At 41.8% G+C, this 24,788-nt stretch overlaps 1 protein-coding gene across 4 annotated transcripts in view; it reads left to right on the top strand.

Moving 5' to 3' along the window:
• Positions 1-24,788, top strand: part of MYRIP (myosin VIIA and Rab interacting protein) — a 343,158-nt gene that overhangs the window by 286,798 nt on the left and 31,572 nt on the right. For all 4 annotated transcript variants that reach the window (XM_034761008.1, XM_034761009.1, XM_034761010.1 and 1 more), the window contains exons 9-11: positions 5,435-5,612; positions 9,389-10,044; positions 19,195-19,434. In XM_034761008.1, the coding sequence (XP_034616899.1) occupies positions 5,435-5,612; positions 9,389-10,044; positions 19,195-19,434 (1,074 nt within the window). The remainder of the gene's footprint in view (positions 1-5,434; positions 5,613-9,388; positions 10,045-19,194; positions 19,435-24,788) is intronic.

Genomic DNA, 24,788 nt, shown 5'->3' with positions numbered 1-24,788 from the left:
TGGATTTAATTATCTGTGTCATGAATATGGGCATGCCCATAACTGATTGTGGGTTGTGATAGGCTCCACCATTTTTCAAGGCAATGATGTCCCTCAAGCATTTTTTGCACTGCGTCTGGATGTTTGTAGAACTGCCGTTGCCTTAAGGTTTTCTGGCCAACTAATTCACTGCTGTGCTCAAATGCAAATACAGGAGCAAGTAATTTGGGCAAAATCACAGGCGCCAAAGAAAATCCAGGGGCAGTGAAAAATGACAGGATAATAAATTTTTTAGAGCAGTCTTGCAGTTTTGTATTTATTCCCAATTGGATTTATCTGAATCAAGATGCCTTGAAAGGAGATGCCTTGGTCTGAACTCTACATATTCCAAATGAACAGGTGAAAATTAAATGTTGTAATTGTTATAGTCAATATTCCTAAATTCAGATACAGAACTGATACATGTATACAAAGAGAATAATCATATTCAGTAAAACATAACCTTTCCAATGATACCTTACATGACCCATCTTGCATAAAACATATTAGTTATGCCATATTCATATCATAACAATATTTCTGTGTAGAATATGGGCGTAGCATCACAACGGGATCCCTGGGGTGCAGCCTAGGATGGTGGGACCGTTGTGCCCCCTTAACTCTCCAGCCTGGGCTGTCTCTCACAATGCTTTGCTAGTGACAAGCAGCAAACCCCTCCAGACGCTGTTATCACTCAGCACAACTGCATGTGGAGCCCCACACCCAGCTAGATTGCATGAGCCACTCATGAATCACACAGAGAAAGGCACCAGCCGAATCCCCCCGCCCAGCTCCCAGCCTGGCACCTCAGGAATATGCCATCTTGCACTACTAAAGATGAGCAATGCAAGTTTATTAATTGTTTCACCACTTCATCATTGGAAAGTGGATCTACACCAGTCGTCGTAAAACAGAGCAGATATACCAAACACTTCAGGCAAACTCACTGGTGAAGATAAACAGTAAAACAAGTTTATTGACTACAAAAGATAGATTTTAATTATAAGCGACAAGCAAAAGTCAGAGTGGTTACCACAATAAAATAAAATATAAGCACGCAATCTAAATTGTCAACCCTATTAGACTGGGCAACCTCTAAGCAGTTAAGCAGTTTTTCTCACCCCACTGGATATTGCAGTTTATAATACACAGATTTCGCCCTTGAAACCTGAGCCAGTCTCCTCTGTTAGAGTCTGCAGTCTTCTGAGCGTCCTTGTTGCTTGCAGCATAGGTGGGGGCCAGAGAAAAGGCCAAGCATGGGGCCCCTGTGTTCTGTTTTATACCCTTAGTTCCAGGTGCTTGGAGAACACAAATCCAGGCATGTCTAGTGGGCATTGCTGAGTCAGGAGGTGAAGCAATACCCCTGTGTGTCTCCTGTGAGGGAGTCACTGAATTATAACTCTTCTGCTGGACAATGGCTGGTGATGTCTGTTCAGCCCCCACCTGGGCGTTGGTTACCTCTTCCCTTGCCATTGTCTCTGTAGGGCTAGTATCTGGGCACGTCCCCAACCCACAGCATATTTTAGTGAAAACCATACAACACAATTCTTATAATGTTATATGCATTAACGATACACCTATTTAGATGGAACAATGGCTTTCAGCAGATCATAACCTTTCTCATGATACCTCGCATGGCATGCTTTATATGCAACATCACAACTACATCTCTACCCCAATATAACGCGACCCGATATAACATGAATTCGGATATAACGCGGTAAAGCAGTGCTCCGGGGGGGCGGGGCTGCGCACTCCAGTGGATCAAAGCAAGTTCGATATAACGCGGTTTCACCTAAAACGCGGTAAGATTTTTTGGCTCCCGAGGACAGCGTTATATCGGGGTAGAGGTGTATATGTAAATGAGGAATATGGGGGTTACAGAGCACTCCCCCAAGGTATAGAATGTCACACCCTCATTCAAATGCTACCTGAAAATTCACCACTTCTTATACATTCTTAATAACAATTGTAAATATGTATTAGCTAGAGAGAATATACATTATCCTCTCTTCTGGATTTCCCAGAGTCTTTTGCCTTCTAGAAGCCTTTTTGATGGTAAGTGCTCCTGAGCAGGGACTATCATCATCATTCTGTCTTGAGTGGTGCCAACCCTGCTGTCAGCACTAAATAAACAACTTGGCATTTACAGTACAGAGCACCTTACATCCAAAGGTCTCAAAGCACGTTACAAACAGTTGCTGAGCCTAGTTAATTCTAAGGGCGGGAAGTAAGGAAGTCCCCATTTTACAGTTGAGTAAATTGAATCTCAAAGGGTGTCGTACTCCTTGTGTACATGGTAGGTTGCAGGGGCACTACTAGCAGATCAGGCTTGTGTACCAAATTTGAACTATCTACAGAGCTTCCATCATGGAGAAGAGATATGCTACTTTAATGCACTGCCAGGTATGGCTGTTACCAGCTCAGATAAGCCACACTGCGCCACCTAGTGACTGAACATTATAATATGGTTTTAGCATTCTCTCATGCGGAGGGTGGAGAAGGGGGGTTAAAACTTGCCTAAGTTCATCCAAGTTAGTGGCAGAGCTTGTTATGGACCCCATATCTCCTGATTTCCTACAAGAATGCAGAGAAATTAAAATAACTATACTATTTTTAGATGATGGAATTTTGAAGAGTAGGATGAAATCCAAATATAAAGCAAAACTCTACACCAAAAGCAATTAGTGTAACTGTTGGTACCATGACAGGTTTCAGAGTAGCAGCCGTGTTATCCGCAAAAAGAACAGGAGTACTTGTGGCACCTTAGAGACTAACAGATTTATTAGAGCATAAGCTTTCGTGGACTACAGTACCATGTTTTAATAGTGGAACTTTTAAAATAAGTCAAGGGGCTAGATCCTCAGATGGTTTAAACCAGGCAAAGATCTGTTCCAAGGTCTAAAATGGCTTAAAGATAGATATGTCTTTTGAAATTGACTGGAATCCAAAGGTGTAATGTTGTTTTTTGTTAATGGTTAAAGTTATTAATATGAAATAATTCCTCTTTCTGATCGAAAACCCTGTTCCCCTGTTGTCTATAAAGGTCTTTTCAGCCAGGGGGTAAATGACTGTCTGACTTCAGGGGAGACAGTGCTGCTGACAGTGCTTTCAAATGCACAAAGTAAACTCACTCAAAAGTACAGAAAAAAGTTTTTCTTCTCTAATTTATTTCAGTTATAGTAACTGCCATAGGTACATGTGTTTTTCCTGTTGCAACTATTACCATTTAAGGTAATGTTCACTGAAGTCACACAGGTTGGTTCAGCTTCAGAATAGTTTAATTTAAAAAAAAATTGGCTTAGCCCAGCTTTTTAAAATTCAGCATGAGATAACCTTACTTGTACTCTACAGGGATTTAGTGCAATGACACATTTATTTTCACATGTTGAAGATTTTTGTTATATAAGTAAATACCATCCAATGCAACTCACAATTATTTTATACGATGTTCTATTAATTAACATGTGCCATTGAGCTGAAACGGAATACTCCAGTGTATCGTGCTAGAACTTGTCGCTCCGCATTGGCAGTGTTAACAATATTACAAGGCCATTACAATGTTATGGAAGGTTCAAATCTAGGACAATATTCTGGCATTTTCCCAGATCCTCGGCATCCTGAAGCCTCACTAATCCCTCTTGCTTGATTCATTGCCTTTTTACTATTTCCCTTATGAAATCATAGAACTAAGCCAAGAGTACTGAGTGATTCACAATTAATTCCTCTGGCATAGGGATGCTTGGGGGGCGTGGCCAGAGAAGCAGCACTTGGCAATCTCTAGTCAGCATATTGGCCTGTAAGGGGCTGTTACAAGCCAAAGGGACTTAGACCAGTCCTGATGCTGCCCCAGGGATTAACTGGAGTGAGGGGCAGGGAGGAAACAAAAATAGCTTAAAGTAAACTTTGCCACCTCTTTCATCCCTGCCCGTGCGAAGCAGATCTCTGATGCAGCTGAGGGTCTGGCCCTTTCCGACTAACTACTTTGGTCAACTACTTTTGTCAAGTATTTGGACACCAGTTGAAAAAGACAGAGCCCTAAAAATGTCACCACCCCCTGCATAAAGATGCTGCACAACTTCAAAGCAAACCCTTTTATATGATCAGGGCCTACAAAGACAATCCCTTAGTTGTACTCTCTAGTGACAGAGATTTTAGTCCCTAAGAGTGAATTGGAAAAAGTAGACTGCCATTGGAAAATGCAGTGTCTATGCCATTCAGGCAGTCTAAGAATATGCTGTAATTGGAAGCAAAATTATCTGTTAAAAAAATTGTGCAGCTAAACAATATTGACTGATAATGAACAAAATTTTCGAAGTCAAGTGCCTGAAGTTAGGTTTCTTTATTCAAATTTCTACGTTTAAATAAGTGGCCTGATTTGTAGAAGTGCCGAGAGCCTACAAATCCTTGTGCAATCCATGGGAGCTGCAGGTGCTTAGCATCTCTGAAAATGAGGCAACATTTAGATGCCTAAATATAGAGCCACAAACTAATATTAGGACTCAAGTTCTAAAACTTCCAGCAGAGTGCGCTGGTATCCCACCAACCCCCAAAAGAAATGATTGTTTAAAAAATAAAAGGGTGGTATATGCTTTTATATTTCATTTTATTTTCTCATTTGGTTCATTGGGCCCTCACTCTACCCCCAACTGTTGTGTAATGCCATTATCTGGTGCCGTGAACTAAACATGAACTAAAATGACTGACCTGCTTATATGGTTCCTAAAAAAATCCCTTTCCCCACAGGTATGGAATCACTGTTCCATCTCAGTAGTACTTTGTCTCATAACTTACATTCCTTTTGAATTATCTGCTATAAGAGACCCTGTGTTAGAAATGGGTAGCAAACACAGTATATGAATTTGTGGAATCCATTGGCTGGATCCTGCTCTGTTCTTCTCTTGTTTTATGTGTATTCCCTGGCAGGCAGAAGAATCCAAGAATTAAAGCTGCTTGAGATACAGGTTTATTTTGGTTTTTCTGTTGTATTTTCTTTTCTTTTTTTAACCTCTTCAATTTGGCGCCACTGGAAGCAATGCGTCAGAATGTTCTGTATCACTTTTCTGGGCTCGTCCCTGGCTAACATGTAAGTGGACTGATGCTTTCAAGCAGCACTCCCAGACTGACAAATTTGTACGGCTTCATCTTGGGTAACTACTTTTAATCTTGTGCCTAGCAATACAAACAATTCCCTGCCTTCCTCACAGGAAGCAATTGCATTTTAAATGCATGTAAACACGCTATCCAAGCCCAAGAATGTTGTTTTGAACTAATAAAATTCCATTCTCAGGCTGATTTCATTCCCTACACTTCTTTGACATGCAGAATGTTACTGTTTATTGCTAATTGGAATTAATACTTCAATAGTTGGCTACTACTATTTTTAGATAATGTTCTTTGAATTTTATTTCAACAGAGGTCTCAGTCTGCATTCTCACTGACTAGTGAAGATACACCAAGCAAAGATCTGGACCTAGCGTCATCTATGCCCGAGATTCTTTGGAAGCAGCAGAAAGGCCTAGTCAGGAGACAGAGGGAACACAAACTGTCTGCATTACCTAGCTGGAAAAGTGTGGATAGACTGAATGAAACAAGTAAATATTTATAGTACCAGTATGACACCACCTTCTGTTTTTCCTGTTGAACAAACTAAACTTGAAGTACGCACCCAGTCCTGCTCCTATTGAAGTCAGTGGCAAAACTCCCATTGACTTCAATGAGAGGCAGGGTCAAGCGCTAAATGGAAAAAGAAAAAGCCTGCACTACCTTTGTGATGCCTCATATGACAACAATAATCAAACAATGGCACTAATTATGATACTACTAGTTTTCCCTGAATAAGGATTTCAGAATTTGGCCCTTGGTGCATAAAATAACAATAAAGTAATATCAAACAGTGAGCTAATGAAATATTCATTGCTGCTCCAAATAACCTCTTGTCATTCATATAGAAAGTGTTATTCTTATGGGTAGGATTCCTGTCCAAGGCCTGGATTCAGCAAAGCATTTAAGCATGTGCTTAAATTTAAGCACCCACTGAAGTCCCACTGAAGTCAACTACACAGTCATTTAGTATTTAGCAATTACTTAACCATAGCTTAGGCCTTGGCTACACTCAGGACTTCCCAGTAAGTACTCCACCTCTCCAAGGGGAATAGCTTGCAGCGCTCTCCCAGCACTCTGCCGTGACTACACAAGCCATGTTAAAGCGCTGCCATGGCTAGTGTAGACTAGCCCTAAATTAGTAGTGTTTACATCTACTTTGCAACTGCTTTGTACAGATGTAAATGACTGCCCAAGGGCCAGGTGGCACAGAAACCGGCTCTGAATTTTCATTTACAGGTGACTGGTTCCACACTGAGCTCATTTCTCTGTCCATTCTTATTTTTACACAAAGAATTCATAATGTAAGGCACCAGTGACGTCACAATTTATGCCTCATGTCTTTTGTTATGTCAGGCAAGTGCCTTTTAATTTACATCAAAGAGATTTCTAATAAACATTATTTGACATCATTAACTGGAGGGATAAAGTCAATGTTACTCTTTGTAAGTAACTTCTCTGTATGTTGTTGCCTTCCCCTTGTTAATCAGCTAACATACTTCACTTTCCTAATCAACTAAAATACATTTTAACAAATTCAACTATGCCACAGGCAGCAGCTACTCAAAACAAATGACCATGAACTTTGTATGTGTTTTGGGACAATGGGCAGAAGCACAACTAGTTTGAATTTAATTAGTTAAGCATTGAATGTTGGGGTTCCCCTGAGACACATTCGGTTCAACACCAGTCTTGTCACTCAGGTTCCCTTATTTGGCAGACAGCAGAGCTGTACTGAGCTGATCAGACTATAGGACGTACCACACATTCAAAGTTACACAACAGACCTCTTCTTTTATATGCATTAACACAATATATTGCGTTTAGTATTCATTGCATCACGTTTTGCATCACATGGGATTGGCTTGGTCACTTTGTAGGAACCAATCCTTGTACAGCACACAGTCACTGAACAACTTACTCATTACCTCATTTTACTTTCCAGGCTTATCCATTGTTATCTTGTCCATTGTAAGTGGTTTGTTGGTGTTCCCCCTTATCTTAGGTAGTACAGTCATTCTGTTTCTAGCCTGCTGATCCATTTACCTTCCTAATCCTGTCTCCCAAGAATTGAGGCCTTACCTGTGTCCAATTACTCATGTCAAGCCAGGACTACATTTCACTGTTTTTATTTTTTCCTTTTTATATTAGCATTTGTTTTATTTGCATTATAGTTTTTATTTTCTGTTCTTTCTTTTTTTAAGTTTATTACCCAGCAACACACTTTCAAGACAATAGTAGTTGTAATTATTCGAATTACTATTAACGCAAGGCTTAGAGTACGAAGCAGGCTGTAGAAGCTCACCTCCTATGGTATAGCCCATTAGGGTGTGATTTTACATTGTAAGCTTAGTTTGTCTTTAAAACCTATTTTTATTTTCATTTTGCTTTTATTTTAATTGCATTATAAAAAAATTGGTACAAAATACAAATAAAATATTTATTACCACAGGAAATGTAGTTAGCAAACAGAACAGAAGCTAATTAAAATAACATTCTCTGTTCCATACCAGAAGTGGTTCTTTTTAGCCACCACACAATACTTGTTATCAGCATAGACAGTTTTTACTTTACCAACATCCTAATGTCTCAACTGTACTGTGCAATTTGGAGATGGTTCCCCTAGTGGCAATCCACATACCAGCAACTCTGTCTGCAAGATGTTACACCTGCACATGTAAGTGTTCCCCGGGGGCAAACAGTAGTACAAGTCTGGGGCCTTCTAGACCTTGCATTGTCTTAGTATTTGAGGAGGGAAAACAAACTTCTTCCACACCATACGGGTTGCACTGGTTTCACATTTAACTTTATGGTATTGGATCTTTGTTAACTTTCTTACCCTGCACCAACAGGTGTCACCCCTTTTGTAACAAATTTGTAGTTTTTCTGTGGCGATAAAAGAAGGCAAATGTTCTTGGTTCATATTAAGCCAGGTCTAAGTTAAACACCCAAGCCTGTCAACAGATTTAGATCTTCAAAAATTGTTTGCAAGAAGCAGAATTACTTCCTGAGGCACTCACTCAATTTCTTTGAATTAACATAAAATTTGGGAGTGAAAACAGGCCAAAAAGATTTAAATAAATTAATAATTGAAAATAAGAAGCTTGGCAGATCTTATCAGTTTAATTACCATTTTGTTGGTGGAGTGTTCTGGGGTTTTTGTTTTGATTTTGTTTTTGTTTGTAGTTTTGTTTATGCTCCAGGGAAAAATTGTTCCAAAACTCAAAGCATGGCTACTATATGGCATATTTATTCCATAATTATGTTCTGTGTTGGGAAAATAAGAATGCCAAATAAAATTTGTGATCTTGAGTTCCATATATTTACAGACATAAATTGAAGGGAGAAAAATACATAAAGAGACATAAAAATATCAATATTTTAGATGTAACTGTTCATGTAAAAAATATGGTTTAAAACTTTAGAACAGTAATGCTCTGCCTGTAGCTTGTATTTGTGGCCTTCTAATGGATAATCTGAACAGTCAATTGTGCCTCTGAAAGAAATCTGTATGGCAGATATAATTTGATTCAGTATGCTAAGAAGAGTATGCAAATCCACAATACTGTTTAGTTCTACAGTCATTATGAGAAATATGAATAATAAACCCATCAGATGTTCAAACTTCCCATTAAAAGACATTTCATGTCCTATTGACAATGGAGTCTATATTTAGAAGCAATGTAAGCTTTACAGTTTGAGTAGATAGGTAGTATTTCTTGCATATTTTTCTTTTCTGAATTTTAGGTTAGCCTGAAACACAGGCTGTATAGCCTAACCTTGGACCCTATTGTCATATACATTTTAAAAAGATGTCCCCACAGAATTCTGTGGTGACTTCTGATTAAAATGGGATAATCGGGAAGATCCCTGATTCAGGGTATGATAAAATCTATGTAGCATACCACATATTCATTGGTGTCTGTCATTATCTTGTGCTGGTCCCATCATAAAGGGTATGTCTACACAGCAGAAGCTGTGCACAGGCTAGCCTACTCAAGCTAGCTTGAATCCAGTTAGTGTGGGTAGCAATAGCAATAAAGACAACATGGTGCATGCTTCAGCATGGGTAGACAAGCCTGGCAAGGACCCTGGCTAAGTACTCAGCTCACTAGCCCATGCAGCTAGCCCTCCGATTTTGCTGTGTAGACGTACCCAGAATGGCTAGTCGCTGCTAAAATCCTTATTTGACTGTGCAAAAGTCAGCCTGTCAAACTGAAATAATAAAGTAATAATTAGGGGATTTGTTCTTGTTTTAATTTCACAGGTCCACCTCCTGTTTTACAAAGCACTGATGGGAACTGGGTGGCTTTGCAGAGCATTACGTTGCCTCGCCCTAGAATGCTTGCCAAACCAAAGAGCCAAGTATTCAAAGCTTTGGAGAATGAATCTAGTGTTGTGTCTGCTTATGACGAGATGGGCTCGGATAGCGAGGACGACTACGACTGGAATGTGGCCTTGAACAAGCTGCGTCGGAGGCCCAAGCAGTTGTCCGAGGATTCTTTTTATACCGATTCCCAGTACAATACTGAATGGGCTTATGGCAGTGATCCGTACCAGCCAGTGACCTCACCTTCATCTGGGCTATACACCAATACAGAGACGGTGTACTCTGATTCTGAAACATCTTCAGTAAATTCCTCAAGGGAGGCGAGAGAATCTAGCAAACTTCCCTGGCTAGAAAGGAGAACTCAGAGTGACAAATCCAGAGTGGAAAAAGCACATTTACATGGAGAACTGGATGTAAATTTCAATCCACAGGCTGACAGTTTAGAGTATTCAGATAGCAGTGAGACTGAGGAAGTCCATTATGATTTAGAAAAGAGGTCTAGAAGGTGGAGAAAGAGCAAAATTGTCTCAGAAGAATTAAGCGAAGGAAAAAATCACACAAAAACCCACAAGAAGAATTTGAGCACAAATCAGGTAACTACATTTGCTTATATAGGAAGGATTGAGTAAGCAAAAGTGGGCGGGGGGAGTGGCACACTTTGTCAAAAATGGCATTATCTGTTTCTGAGTCCCTCAGAAGATGGTCTTGAATGTCTTAAGAAGTAAAGCACAAAATGGGGTCTTGTATATATGTGCTACAGGCCACCAAATCACACTAGGGAGCAGGATGACCAGCTCCTTAAGTACCTATCTGTAATCTGTAGGGAAAAAATTTGTGTGGTCATGGGGGACATATGCTGGCGGTCTCAGGCTGCCAGTACTAAAACATCCTTGGAATTTCAAAATATCATAGATGACAACTTCCTGATTCAACTTGACTCAAGTGTTGCAACCATCACAGGGTAATTCTGTATTAGGACCTTATCTTGACAGATAAAGAAGAACTGATCACAGAACTAAAAATTAACAATAGTTTACGTACAAGTGATCATGACTTAATCCATTTATAATATGCAAACAGAATAAAGTCCAAACTAGCAATATCTATGCTTAGTGCTTTAAAATGGCCAATTTCACAAAGCTGAAAATATTTGAGTCAAATTAGCTGGGAGGAAGAATTTAATCAGAAAAATATGAATTATAATTGGTAATTGTTTCTAAACATTTTATTAGATGCCCAAAAAAACACAATTGAGGAAGAACACCATATTGGTTTAAAAACTGATCTCGCTTAGAGGGGAAGCGAAGGCAGCTATAAAAAAAATAAAATACAATTTAACAAATGGAAGAAAGGGAAGTTGATAGCGATTAATATAAATAAGAAGCTAGCAATTGTAGAAAATTTATAAGAAAAGCAAAGGGACACAAGGAAAAATTTATGGCCAGCAGAGATAAGGACAATACGAAGGAGTTTTTTAAGTATATTGGAACAGAGAGAATCCTGACAATAGTATTGGTTCATTACTAGATGGATATGGTACAATTATCAGTGATAATGCAGAAAAGGCAGAAGTGTTCAATAAATGTTTCTGTTCTGTATTTGGGGAAAAACAGATGATGCAGTCTCATCATATGACAATGATAACACTCTTTTCATTCCACTAATATCTCAGGAGGATGTTAAACAATATCTACTAAAGTTAGATGTAGTTAAATCAGTAGGTCTGGATAATTTGCATCCAATAGTTTTAAAAGAGCTGGCTGATGAGCTCAGTGGACAGTTACTGTTGATTTTCAATAAGTCTTAGAACATCAGGGAAGTTTCAGCAGACTTGAAGAAAGCTAATGTTGTGCCAGTATTTAAAAAGGGTAAATGGGACAACCCAGGTAATTATAGGACTGTGTATCTGATATAAGTCCTGGGCAAAATAATGGAGCGGCTGATATGGGACTCAATTAATAAAGAATTAATGCCAGTCAACATTAGTTTATGGAAAATCTATCCTGTCAAACTAACTTGGTATCTTTTTATGATATTATAAGTTTGGTTGATAAAGATAATAGTGTTGATGTAATATACTTAGATTTCTGTAAAACATTTGGCTTAATGCTACAATAACTTTTCCATTAAAAATTAAAACAATATATAGTTAACATGGCAAACATTAAATAGATTAAAAGCTGGCTAACTGATAGGTCTCAAAATGTAATTGTAATGGGGAACCATCACTGAGTGGGTGTGTTTCTAGCGGGGTCCTGCAAGCAGCATGTTAAGCCGCAGCGGTGTGTGACTCCTGTCCGGGAGCATGCGAGCTGCTTGCACACGCTAGCGTGACTGGGGACAGCTGCCAGTGAGCCTGGTGTCTGCCCCAGTAGGCAGGGATGGGGGCGGTACAGCTAGGCGGCAGGAGCTGCCAGGGCTGGGCGCTGGCTCTTGTGTGCGGCGGCCCGACATGCTGCTGCTTTCGCTGCTGCGGTTCTTGGACCTGTCGCTGGCCATGGTCCTGCTGGTCTCGCTCGTTGTTGCCCTGCAGCTCTGTGGATATCCACACTATAGCCACGGATATCCGCATCCGGGGATATAAATTGTGTATCCATGCAGGGCTCTACAAAGATAAAGTTAAGGGGTGACTTGATTACAGTCTATAAGTATCTACGTGGGGAACAAATATTTGCTAATGAACTCTTCAGTCTAGCAGAGAACAGTATAGTATGACCCAAAGGCTGGAATTTGAAGATAGACAAATTTAGACAGGAAACAAGGCGTACATTTTTAACAGTGAGGGTAATTAACCATTGGAACAATTTACCAGGGGTCCTAGTGAATTCACCATCACTGGCAATTTTTAAATCAAGATTGGATTTTTTTTTTAAATCTCTGCCTTAGGAATTATTTTGGGGAAGTTCTGCGGCCTTTGTTATACAGGAGTCAGACTACATTATCACGATGGCCCCTTTTGGCCTTAGAATCTGTGAACACTGTACGTACTAGAAGACACTTTAAAAAAATCAGCTCAGACTTACTCAATCACAGCAATGCACTGATCACATCCAGGAGAGAAAGCACACTCAAGTTTTTTATCCCTCAGGTGTATCAGAATTGAGTAGAAGGCAATGTGATGCATAAACTGCTATTGGTCATTCCTGTATATTCATCACTTTGTTCCCTATCACTTCCAGGCGATACAGTGGCATTAGTAGTACAGTACAATACAGAGGTTGCTACTAAAAAAATTAGAATTTCCCAACATTTAGCACACAGTGGCATATGGGTAGCTACATTTTTCACTCTTCTTGGAATGGGCAACAAGTGAGCTATCTCAGATAATATTGTGGGGTAACTGCTGGCAAACATCCTTTTAATGGAGAACACTGGTGTGGATTGCTATGAACAGGAATGTAAAAGCTATGGGCTGTTACTGAATTATAATCCAAGTAATGGCTGTTTTTAATTTCCCACTGTATTGTATTTAGGCATTGTGCATGTGGGTATCTCTCTTCGTGCTGCTTTTATAAGGATGTTGTCGTTCATAACAAAAAGAGAGAAAATTGTAAACTGTCAGAATGTAATGACTCGGGTTCAGAAATAATTAGCACATTTGCAGAGAGCAAAGTCTTTCCTCAAAGGGCAGTTTTTATAACAAGGAAGTAAAATAATGTAATCTAAGCAGAAAGTAAGCAGGAAATCACACCAGTCATGTGACTGGAGTCCTGTATGGGGCCTGATTGTCCGAAAGGCAGTCTCCCAAGTAGTCACTCTTACACTCTTAAGACAAGGGGCAAGCAGAGCTGGCTTCAACCCCATTATGTATTAGGGATCAGGTAGTTCCCCTGCATCCTGTCTCAGGTATTTAAGAGAAATTAAGATATAAATTCCCTGGTTAGGTCATCTTCTAAAGTAACAGGATGGTGTGACTGAATCAAGGAAGTGAACCATTTCTTCTCCCCTATCTCTCTCTCCATAAGGCGATTAGCAATCGGCTCCGCTCTTCTGACTCTCCCGACCAATCGTTCTGTTTCTGCAGGTGTTATTTGGTTGGAGTGTTTACACCTCTAGCCCTTACCTGTGATAGAAGGCCTGCTGCTCCACTAGTCACAACACTAGTGCCGATACAGTTGCACCGAGGTGAGCTGGGGCGGGGAGTTCCCCTGCGTGCCACACACACACACCCCTATTACTTGCTGCAGGCGGCCCCCTGCCCCAGCTCCCTCCGCCTAAATGCCGAAGACGACCGGGGCGGCCGAAGATCGGCCGCCGTGGTCGCCACTGAAGAAAATGCCACCTCCCAAATCCTAGCACCCTAGGCAAGCGCCTAGGTCGCCTAATAGGTTGCACCGGCCCTGACTGCAAGTGTAAACGGGAATCGCTGTGGTGAACGAGGTCACATTCTGGGGCGGCAGAGGGTGGGAGAGGGCCCTGGTGGTGGGGGGGAGGGGGAGAGCCCAGGGCTGTGGGGCAGCCAAAAATTTTTTTGCTTGAGGCGGCAAAAAACCTAGAGCCGGCCCTGATGGTAGGCTAGTATCTCTACAGAGCAGACTTAAGATAATTTGGCTGTCTTGGTTGGGAAGTACAACCGTTATCTCTGTGTTCTAATTCTATTTTTAACTAATAGCCTTGAAAAATTATATGCACTCAAACCACTTATATGAATCTTCAACCTTAACTTCACTTTATATTTTGAGGGGAATAATAATGGTGTTTAATTCCATTGGGATCATTGTATGATGAAAACTACAGTACTTGATTGCTTTAGATTAATTTGACCTAATTTCATTATGAAGTCAGCTATTGCTCTTATAAAATGGCATTATCCATTAATTGAAATCTTGTCATATAGTTCTATGCTATCTTGACAAAGCTATAAGTGAAGGCGGGATACAGTGTGTGCTCTAAAAGAACAGGAGTACTTGTAGTACTTGTAGTACTCCTGTTCTTTTTGAGGATACAGACTAACACGGCTGCTACTCTGAAGTGTGTGCTCTGAATTTCAAGCCCCACTAGATGGCGCTTGTGATTCATTTATTGGAAATATGGGACTTCTAAGTGCAAACAAACATTGAAAAGTACCAGTAAAGTGAACATTTTATACGATGTCTTTGCCCTCATTTAGAGAGTAGGCCCTCATTTTCCATGTGAACTTCAGTGCAGTTACTGATTATAGCAACGCCCATTTTTTGTGGTATTTTTCTTAATTAGTTACAGTAAAATTTGGGTTTACTTTTGCTATTTGAAATTGGTTTCTCTTGGAAGAATTTAATTTGAATGTTTTTAGTTTTGTTTTAGCACTACTGAGTTCACTTTTTTCCTTTTTTGTGCATATTTTGTTTTGATTACACTGACTTGATGATGATTTTACATGCAATTTGCAGAATATCTTGTGGGAAAGGTACACTTCATTTTCTTAAAACATTTATAGTTTAGAAGCTGTGGGCCAAGTCCTATTCTCAGTTACACAAGTGTAACAAAGCAAAATGTGGCCCTTAGTACTTGCCTCTGCAAATAGGTATATCTGTTGCTGATACATGCCAGTGTGAATTTATACATTGACTTTAAAGATGGGACATTAGATGGTATAAAACTAGGCTAGATTATGTGAACTGTAAACTACCACTGCATAACTCTGAAGAAAACTTTTCATACAAGAGAAGAAAGTACATTTTTGGTTGGTTTGTTGTTAAGGTTGACAAGGCCCTCAAAGTGACCTGCCCTAAAAATACAGTTGATTAAAAGAAAAAACAGAAAAATGCATCATGTCATCACAAAACTTTCACTGTAACTTTGTTAAAAGCTCAGTGTTTCAGCCAAGAAGCCTACGAACAACACAATGACCACAGTGTATAACGTTGGACATAATTCTCCCTGCATTGCCGCAAATATAAATACTCAGGCTACTCACAAGAAAGCAGCAGGCTGGGCGGGGGAAGGATGGCACAGCATAGGGTTGCCAAACCTCCAGGATTGGCCTGGAGTCTCCATTAATTAAAGATGAATCTTTAATTAAAGATTATGTGATGTGATTAAATCTCCAGGAATATGTCCAACCAAAATTGGCAACTGTACACAGCAAGCATAGCTGCATCCATGATCTCAAAAAAACTCAATCCTCTGAGGTTGTGTCTTCACTGGGGGGGGAAGGTGTCCTTAAGTGAAATCAGCTAACAGGAGGTGAATTCTAGTGAAAACAAATTTTTAGCTTTTACACTATGTAACAGGTCAAGTTAAAGACTAGGCTTCCCTGTAGACTTTAACTTTGTCTGCTTCCTTGTGTGAAAACTACAAATGACCTCGACTTTAACCTCAAGTTAGACAGCTCAACTTACACACACCCTTTTATCTCCCTAATGAAGCCAATACCCCTGTGGGCTAGTTGGTTGAATTGCTCTGCTAGGCCCTGATGCAATGCACATGGGAGTCACTAGAAAGACTCTCACTAATTTCAATGGACTTTGGATCAGGTCCTTAGAGAGCAAGCGTTTTAAGTGCTGCAGTTCTTGGTTTGAAAGGCTGGTGTAGTATTTTCAGTATCAAAAGGACATCTGGTCCAGTCAACCTCAATATGGATTATTTAAACTAATTTGTGAATTTGGTGCCCCTGAATATTAGGATTTAATAGCACTGGCTTGTGCCGGGATAGTATAAATAAGGCTACTATTTAGTCACGGATATTTTTAGTAAAAGTCATGGACAGGTCATGGCCAATAAACAAAAATTCACACCCGTGACCTGTCCACGATTTGTCCTATAAATACCCCTGACTAAATCTTAGGTGCTCTGGGGGGCTCCAGGGTGCTGCAGGTGCTGAAGAGGGTGCGCTCCAGCAGACGGTGCTGCTGCACTGGGGGAGGGGGGACTCCGACACGCCACCACTGCTGCTGGGGGGTGGTGCCCCGGCGTGCCAGCACTGCTGCTTCGAGGGAGTGCAGCCTGGAGCCCCAGCGCCGCTGCTGCTCAGGGTGGGGGATGGCCCAAGGTGCTGTTGGTGGGGGGGGTGACCCAGGCCCCCGTCGCTGCTGCTTGGGGGCGGGGGACAGTCCAGGGCCCCGCCACTACTCCGAGGCAGCGACCGGGACCAGCTGCCTTGGGCATCCCAAGCAGCAGCCAGTGCAGCTGGCTCTGGGGGCGCCCCAGCTGCTCGGGCAGCCCTCGGGTCACCTGCACCGTCCACTGCAGAAGTCCTGGCGGTCCCGGAAACGCACAGAATACGTGACTTCTGTGACCTCAATGAAAGACTCGCAGTCTTAAGTTAAGTCTTATGTCTAAAATTCTTCCCTCAGACCTGCTTTGCCACTGTACCTCAGTCCTAACAGGCAATACCTTCTGAAATTTCAGTCTTGGCCTTTCTTGATTAGATTGCAGAGAATCATCTGATGGCTTTGAATACAAAATTGTCCAGTCTCTATTACTGTACATGGAGACCACCGATGTCTCACTTGAGCTCTTAACCAGTGTTTGAAAACAGATCTGTATATCTGAAATATTAGTGCAATGATTAACCACACTGCCTAGCCCTAAATTAATTATATCTGTCACTATTCCGAGCTTCAAATTCAGGGATTCAGCAACAAACTCTGATCGTCGAGACAATATGAGTCCATGCCTTCCATTGCAAATCTATTGACAGACATGCAAAATATTTCTGCACAATTTCTGTATCTTTCACCATTCCTGTTGACATTTTCCTACGAGGTGCCATTAGTGCAAGTGCTGGGTAAGTCTTCGGAGCAGGGAGAGGAAGAAGGTATTTGAATTAAAGGGTTGGAAGGAGATCAGTCTTTTAAACATACTGAAAGTTCTATTGTAACATTGTAAAAATAGAGTGGAAACATTTCCATTTGAGGCTCTGTTCTTCAGGTGCAACCCCATCTTGTTCAGAACAATTTGGAAGCTCAAGTGATGAGAAAACTATTCACTGTGCAAAAACTGGTGCTTTGGTGGAAAAATTAATCCAGTAAATCCATTAAATCCAGATGGAGTCCCCTTCCATTGTGGCAGCCATTTTTGCAGCAACAGTGGTACCCTGATCCTAATTTTCAAAAACAACCTCCAGATTTGTGGGTGCAAATTATAACATTTAAATGTCCAGCTTCCTGATTTGCATTATTAGTTAGAGAGCTGCATGATCTCATTTGTGCTCACAAATGATGGCAGATACAAAATTGTGAAAGGGCTCCACAGAAAGGTAAGATTTCCATCATGAGTGACAAAGCAAAACTGGTCAAATTATGAGGGAAATGTCAAAATTACCATAGTTTTTAGATTTCCAAGTGGTAGATACATCCAGGGAATACTGCATTTGGGAATGCAAACAAACTAGCCTCACAAAACAAATCTACTGTTCTGTTTCTTGTGAATGGAAGCGAAGAATCCAGATTGTTAATCTCCCTGGCATTCTCCAGTCCTGTCAGTGGGAGAGCACCAGGTAAATAAGATTGCCTAGCTTGTTTTTCTTAGTGTCATAATCTATATTATTTCCTTTCTTAGAGTTGCCATCAATCATCTATTTATGCCAAGTGCTGTGCAGTTGCTGTTTGTGGATTAGAATCTGCGTTCTTTGTATCCTCTCTCCCCAGACATTTAGATCTATGACTGTGTTCTTTTTCAAAGAATTCCTGACACTTAGACTACGTCTATACTTTGAGCTAGGGGTGTGATTCCCAGCTCAAGAAGACATACTTGGGCTAGCTGTGATAGAACTAGTGTGCTAAAAATAGAACGTACTCATGGCATCACAAACCATAGGAGGGGCTAGCAACTGGAGTATGTTGGACGGGTACATGCTTGGGGTAGCTAGCCCATTCACCACTATTTTTAGTGCACTAGCTGGATGACAGCTAGCACAAGAATGTCTCCTCACATTGGGAATCAGACCCCAGCTCGACGTGTAGATGGATCCTTAGTACTGGGGAATTGTGATCTGATATTTCTTCTCATCCCTACTGGAAGAGATGAAAAGTTCCATTTTTTAATGATAGCTTTCAGTGCTCAGAAGTGTCTCCATTTTGTAAAATGTGGGGCAGACATCCTAGCAAAAGTACTTATAACTACATAAGGGGATTTCTCCTTTTTCCATTTTGTCTCCAGACTGAAGGCCTTATCCTAACAGGTGCTAAGCACCAAGACTGCCATTGTAGCTAACTGGAACTATGAGTGCTCTGCATCTTTCAGGATCAAATGCTAAGAAAACATTGTGCATCTAAAGGTTGAACTTGTTTCCAATAATTCTTAAAGAAGCAGTGTAGACCCATGGGTAGTACACCGGGCTGGGAGTCAGAGGACCTGGCTAGGAGACAGGACTTGAAGTCAGCCACTGAACATGTGACCTTGTGCAAGCCACTTCACCTCTCTGTCTTAGTTTCGTCATCTGTAAAATGACTCTGAGGATGATGATGGGTTTCCTTTGTACAGTGTTTTGGTGAAGAGTGCTATAATATGAGAGTGTTTTATTATTTGCACAGAGGGAACTCATTATTTATGGACCTGTTGCTTTATTTCATGTAATATGGAAAAGAGCAGAAAAGAGAAATATTATTGTCTTCTGAAAGTAAATATGCTGGGCATAGTCTACACAGAAGTAAAAATCTATCTGCCTAGAGATTCCTACTGTGGTATTTTTCTAGATTTCCTGCAGAGAAAAGTGTATTTGTATGTATTGTGAACCTAAATGTAGCCTTTGTAGAAACCCTGTTGATTTTCTTTTCTTTGCACTTTATTTGAATTTTTTGCTATTTTGATTTTCATCGTAGGTTTCTGAGGATTTATCAGAAGCTGATATAAGCAGTGAGGATCAACACCATAAAATCAAGACAGACCTTGTTGAGGAAAAGTTTAAATCCGAGTTATTTGAACTAGCTGCTAAAATGAGTGACAAGGAAACCTCTTCTGGTGAAGAGCAGGAGTCAGAGCCTAGAACAGAATCGGAGACCCAGAAGGAAAGTTTGTCCTCAGAAGAAAATGGCAAAAACATTCAGGAGGAGTTGAAGAAGGTAAGTGAAAGGAGAAGAGGGATAATAGCTTAGAAACTAGAATCTTTAAAGAGGAGGTTGGAAAGTTACCCTGTTTATAGTGGAACAAGGGATAGAGTATATAATGTTCACTGGGAACGGCAAAGAGTTTAAACACAGTCACTTGATAAAAGTGAAACCCAGTCCTACAATCCTTGTGCAGTCAAAGCTCCCATTTCCATGAATGAGAGTTTTGCTTATGGAAAGCCTGCAAGATCAGGCCAAATGCAATTAATTTATGTTTGGTCCGATTTTCAGTTCATGGAAATCAGTGTAGTTCCATTGACTTTAATGAAATTACACTGTTGTACCCCAGCAGAGGATCTAACCCTTTGTTTTTACCTAAACACATATCGGCATCTCTTTTTTCACCTCTGCTCATTAAGTGGTCAGTGAAAACCTTTTCAGCCTTTACCTGCTCTCCTTTACGCAGTATCATTTAATTGACGCTGATGCATTAGCGTCCTGTTGCCTCTCTATCTGGGTAGTTTGTGTGTCTCTTTAATGCTTTCCAGACCTGTTGTCATGTCTACTGATTCTGTTTTCTATCTGATAATAAGATCCCATATATATCAAAATGTTATACAGATTCTGAAATGCAGAGTCTCTCCTGACAGAATGTGTTTGATCCATTGTTTGTATGAAGTGTGCCGAAATCCAAAACCTAGAAGGGTATTTACCACCTGCTTTTTTGTCTGTCTTTCTTTGAATGTCTTTTCATGTTGATTTATACCCATGGATCTGAATACGCCAGTGCTCTCTTCACCTTTTAATGTACTTCCCTCTATATTGATTAAATCCAGCTTTTCAAATGTATATGCTGGGCTCCTATAGCCTGAGTTCCTCATGAAATGTGCGTGTTGTTTAGCTGATGACCAAAATGATTGTATGAGAGTGACACTTCCCGGATTAGTGAGGCACCTCACTACCACTTGCCCTCAGTGTGAGGAAGCCTTGTCGGTTCTTGCTGGGGGTCAGCTCTCCAACCCCACCAGCCACTGTTATGCAGATAAAACTACACAGGATCGTTTCAGGGGACAAGGCAAGATGTCACATTTATTATAACAACAATTTGATCTATAACCAATAGCTAATACCTACACACACACACACACACACACACACACACACACACACCAGATGTTCTGCAGCTGCTGGATAGTTACCAGTCCTGAACGTAGCTTGAGTCCGTGGCTTAATTTCGCAGCTTGGGTTCGTAGCTCATGGCAGCTAACTGGCCAGGAAAGCCTGGCACAAGGAAGAGCCGAGTCTGTGTAGAGCATGCACCGATGCCCTTCAATGTTGGCAGCAGAACATTACCCAAAGTCTTCCATCTCACCTATCTTTTTAATAGGCTTTTAGTTTGAATCAAGAGTCTATAGGTCTTGCTGTGTCACGCTGCCTCTGGGTTCGGTGTGATTGATCACCCGTCAATTGCAGACGAGACTTTCAGCCTCGGACCTGACTTTGATCTTGCTTTAATTGTACCTTTGTTCTTTTCTTTTAGGGTGGACTCTTCTTACTTTGTCAGGGCTGTTGTCTGCATCTTCAGCCATTGGTGTTTGCACTTAACTCTATCAGGACAGGCTGGGGCTGGAAGTTGATTCCATTATTCATGCATACCTCATTCACACATCTAAACTAAACTAATAAGGTTACAGCAGGGTTTTACAAAATGGAGTGAGCATTTTAAAAAGGAGTTTGAGTTACAATATGGAGTCTTATTAAAACAAGGGTAATGAACAATTTACAATGTTGAAAGACAAACAGTAAACAAGAGTTACAATATTAAAACAGTAATAACCAAAAGAAACAATTTCATTCTTCAGCTCTACAACATGGGCAACAAAAACACTCCCCTGCTCTCTCGCTCTCTCTCTACTCCAGATTAGTGATAGGCACACTCCAGTCTTTGAGCCCTCTGAGCAATCCCTCTAAAATACCCAGCTCCTGATCCACTAGACACAGAATTCACAGATCTGCTGCTCCCAAAGAAGAAGCATACATCATCGTACCAATTTCCCTTCAGATCACTGTTCCATTTAACACACAGGACTTACGTACTTGAAAACAAGTAAAAGTTTATTTAACGAAGTATAGAGATTTGAGCAGTAGAAATAGCAAGTCAAAGTATTGGAAACAAATGGTTACATGTAAAATAAAATCATAACATGTCTTCTAGAGCCTAGACTTACTTAATAAGATACTGTCTTGTACAATGAAATTTAGCTCACCCAACCTCTTTGCAGCGATTTCCAGCCAGGATGGCTGTGACCCTCCTTTCATAATACAGAATGCACTGACAGTTTGGGCTGGTCTACACTGGGCGGGGGGGGGGGGGGATCGATCGAAGATACGCAATTTAGCGTAGCTGAAGTCGAAGTATCTTAGTTCGATTTACCTGGCCGTCCTCACGGCGGAAAGTTGACCGCCGCGGCTTCCCCGTCGACTCCTCTTACTCCTCCTGCCGAGGTGGAGTACGGGCGTCGATTCGGAGATCATTTTATCGCGTCTAGACGAGACGCAATAAATCGATGCCCGATAGATCGATTACTACCCACCGATCCGGCGGGTAGTGTAGACATGGCCTTTGTCTCCTCAGTAAAAGATAGATCCCCAGTGTACCTCAGTACATCTAGTTATACTACAAAAATCCATTGTCTTTACTGGGAAAATGACACTCCTGCCCTGCTGTTTTTGTTTATTCCTGCAAACCTTTTCTTATGTGAATTCACAATTTCTTCATTTAGGCTCAGTAATGCAATGGACTTAAATTGTGAGAGACAGAATACACAATGACCAGCCAGGGAGAAGCACAATGACCAGCCTGAACTGGGGTGTTACCTTCTGGGGTGTTACCTTCTGGTGACCTGTCTTACCTTACAAACTTTAAGGACATAGTTCTCAGTATAAATATCTAATTCCTTAAATATCCATCTATCCATCCATTGCAATGATTATGATGATCAGTAAGGTACTGGCTCTCACTAGATTCCATGCCACTCTTTGGCAAACTGTTGCATAGATAGCTGACGTAGAGATCTCTGTAAACCCCTATGTACTCCTTATGCCTGGTGCCAGTTGGCATCAAGAGGTCCCCGGGTTACAGTGTGTGAGCAACATACTTAAGCTACAGTACCTTACAGTAAAAGTCAAGTGACAAAAAATGCTGATAGTCTAGGATAAGTTTGTAATGCCACTCAAATGATGCAGTGTTAGCCCCACACCTGAGGCTTCTGTTTCCCGTGAAAATCACCCAGCTCCTTCCTGCTCAGGGTCTGACCGTTCAAAATGAGTGACGATTCCACCTATATCTTTCATTTATTTAGGGTTACCATATTTCAACACTGAAAAAAGAGGACACTCCACGGGGGCCTGCCCCAACTCCGCCCCTTCCCCATCCCCGCCCCAACTCCACCCCAGCCCCGCCCTAACCCCGCCCCTTCCCCAACTCTGGCCCCTCCTCTGAGCACCCTGTAGTCCCCCTCCTCCCTCCCGCTCTGATCTTGGTTGGGGGTTGCTAAGTGCTTCCCTGCTCCCCACTCGCCCTGCAGCCCCTCCACCCCTGCAGCCTCTGTGACCCCTGCTCCCCACTCACCCTGCAGCCCCTGCACCCCCCACCCCTTGCAGCCTCTGCACCCCCCGCCTGCCCTGGCCCTGCACCCCCCCCGCCCCTGCAGCCTCTGTGACCCCTGCTCTCCACTTGCCTGACAGCCCCTGCACCCCCCAGCCTACCCTGCACCCCCGTCCCTGCAGCCTCTGCGCCCCCCGCCTTCCCTGCCCCTACGCCCCCCTGCAGCCTCTGTGACCCCTGCTCCTCACTCGCCCTGCAGCCCCTGCAGCCTCTATGCCCCTGCCTACCCTGCCCCTGCGCCCCCCTGCAGCCTCTGTGACCCCTGCTCCCCACTCGCCCTACAGCCCCTGCACCCCCCAGCCTACCCTGTCCCTACAGCCTCTGCGCCCCCCTGCTCCTCACTCGCCCTGCAGCCTCTATGCCCCCGCCTGCCCTGCCCCTGCTCCCCCGCTCACCCGGTAGCCTCTGCCTGCTGAGGGCTTCAGACACTTGGCAGCGCGGGTCCCTGCAGCCCCGGCCGCAGCTTCCTTCCTGCCGCCGAGCACGTTCCCCGGCCTGTATGTCCCCGCCGGAAACAGCTCCTGCGGCGCCGGGTTCCAAGCTGCGCGGGGCAATGGGGCCACAGGAAGGGTCCCCCAGTGGCCGGGGGGCCCCCGCACGCGAGGGAAGCCCAAGACCCCCCCGTTCCCTGCCTGAGCATTGTAGCTGGGGCAGCTGGGCTGCGCTGCGAACCCGGCGGATCGTGACGGGCGGACCCTGGCTTATGCCTCCCTATTTCCCCGGACATGTCCGGCTCTTTGAAAATTTCCCCCGGATGAGGATTTGAGCACCAAAAAGCCGGACATGTCCAGGGAAATCCGGACATATGGTAACCCTAATTTATTAGGAACTGTGTTCTCTGTGATTCACAGCCCTTTATTTTATGGATCTTTTGAGAAGGAACTGAAGTTGTTTTAGCAACATGGTCATCATATAGTGAGGAAGGGGAACTAATGATTTGTAGTCTAGGCTTTTTTTTTAAATTGACTGTAGTTAACATAATTACATTGCAAAAAGCAATTTTTTGACAATGAGAACCTTGAAATTAGTCTTTGCTATTTGTGATCGAGACCTTACCTCTGTAGTTTTGGGAGTGTACTTCTGTGAATAAGTTTATAGACCTCTAAAGCCACAGGAATGCCTGGGTTTTCCCTCTAACTTTAACCCTGAATAGATACTGAATTATTCATTATTTTTATTTTAGCATTTTAAATTATATTTATATTATATAACTATTTTATATTATAAATATATTATTTATATTATAAAACTATTTTATGCTTTTCTGTAATATTATCTTATCAGGAAGAAAGAAACTTTAAAAATGTACAAAAAGTGAATGTCCAGCATCCCTGGCTAAGTGTTTTTAAAAGAAAGTAAGGTCCTCCAGAGTTAGTCATCCAAGCCTGTTGTATATGTTTGTTTGTCTGTAATAAAGAAGTCAAGACTTCCCAACACTATTCACAGTCATGGCCTCAGAGGAATTTATAGCGGAACTTGCTGAAGTCTCACTATATAGAAAAATGTGAGCTGACTTCATTCCTATTCTTGGCGAATATTTCATAGATGTTGTTTAATCTCTCTTTCAACTGGCTATCTACTTGTTGCAATGAAATACCGAAACTGAGAAGATCAGATACAAATTCAGGGCCTCAGCAACCCAAAGATGAAAAGTAATCTAAATTCATATAGCATATGTGATAGATAAATTATATAACTGATA

This window comes from Trachemys scripta, chromosome 2, assembly GCF_013100865.1.
Source record: "Trachemys scripta elegans isolate TJP31775 chromosome 2, CAS_Tse_1.0, whole genome shotgun sequence".
Classification (NCBI taxonomy): Eukaryota; Metazoa; Chordata; order Testudines; family Emydidae; genus Trachemys; species Trachemys scripta.
The sequence above is the reverse complement of the archived record's forward strand: the minus strand, read 5'-3'. Positions and strand labels throughout refer to the sequence as shown.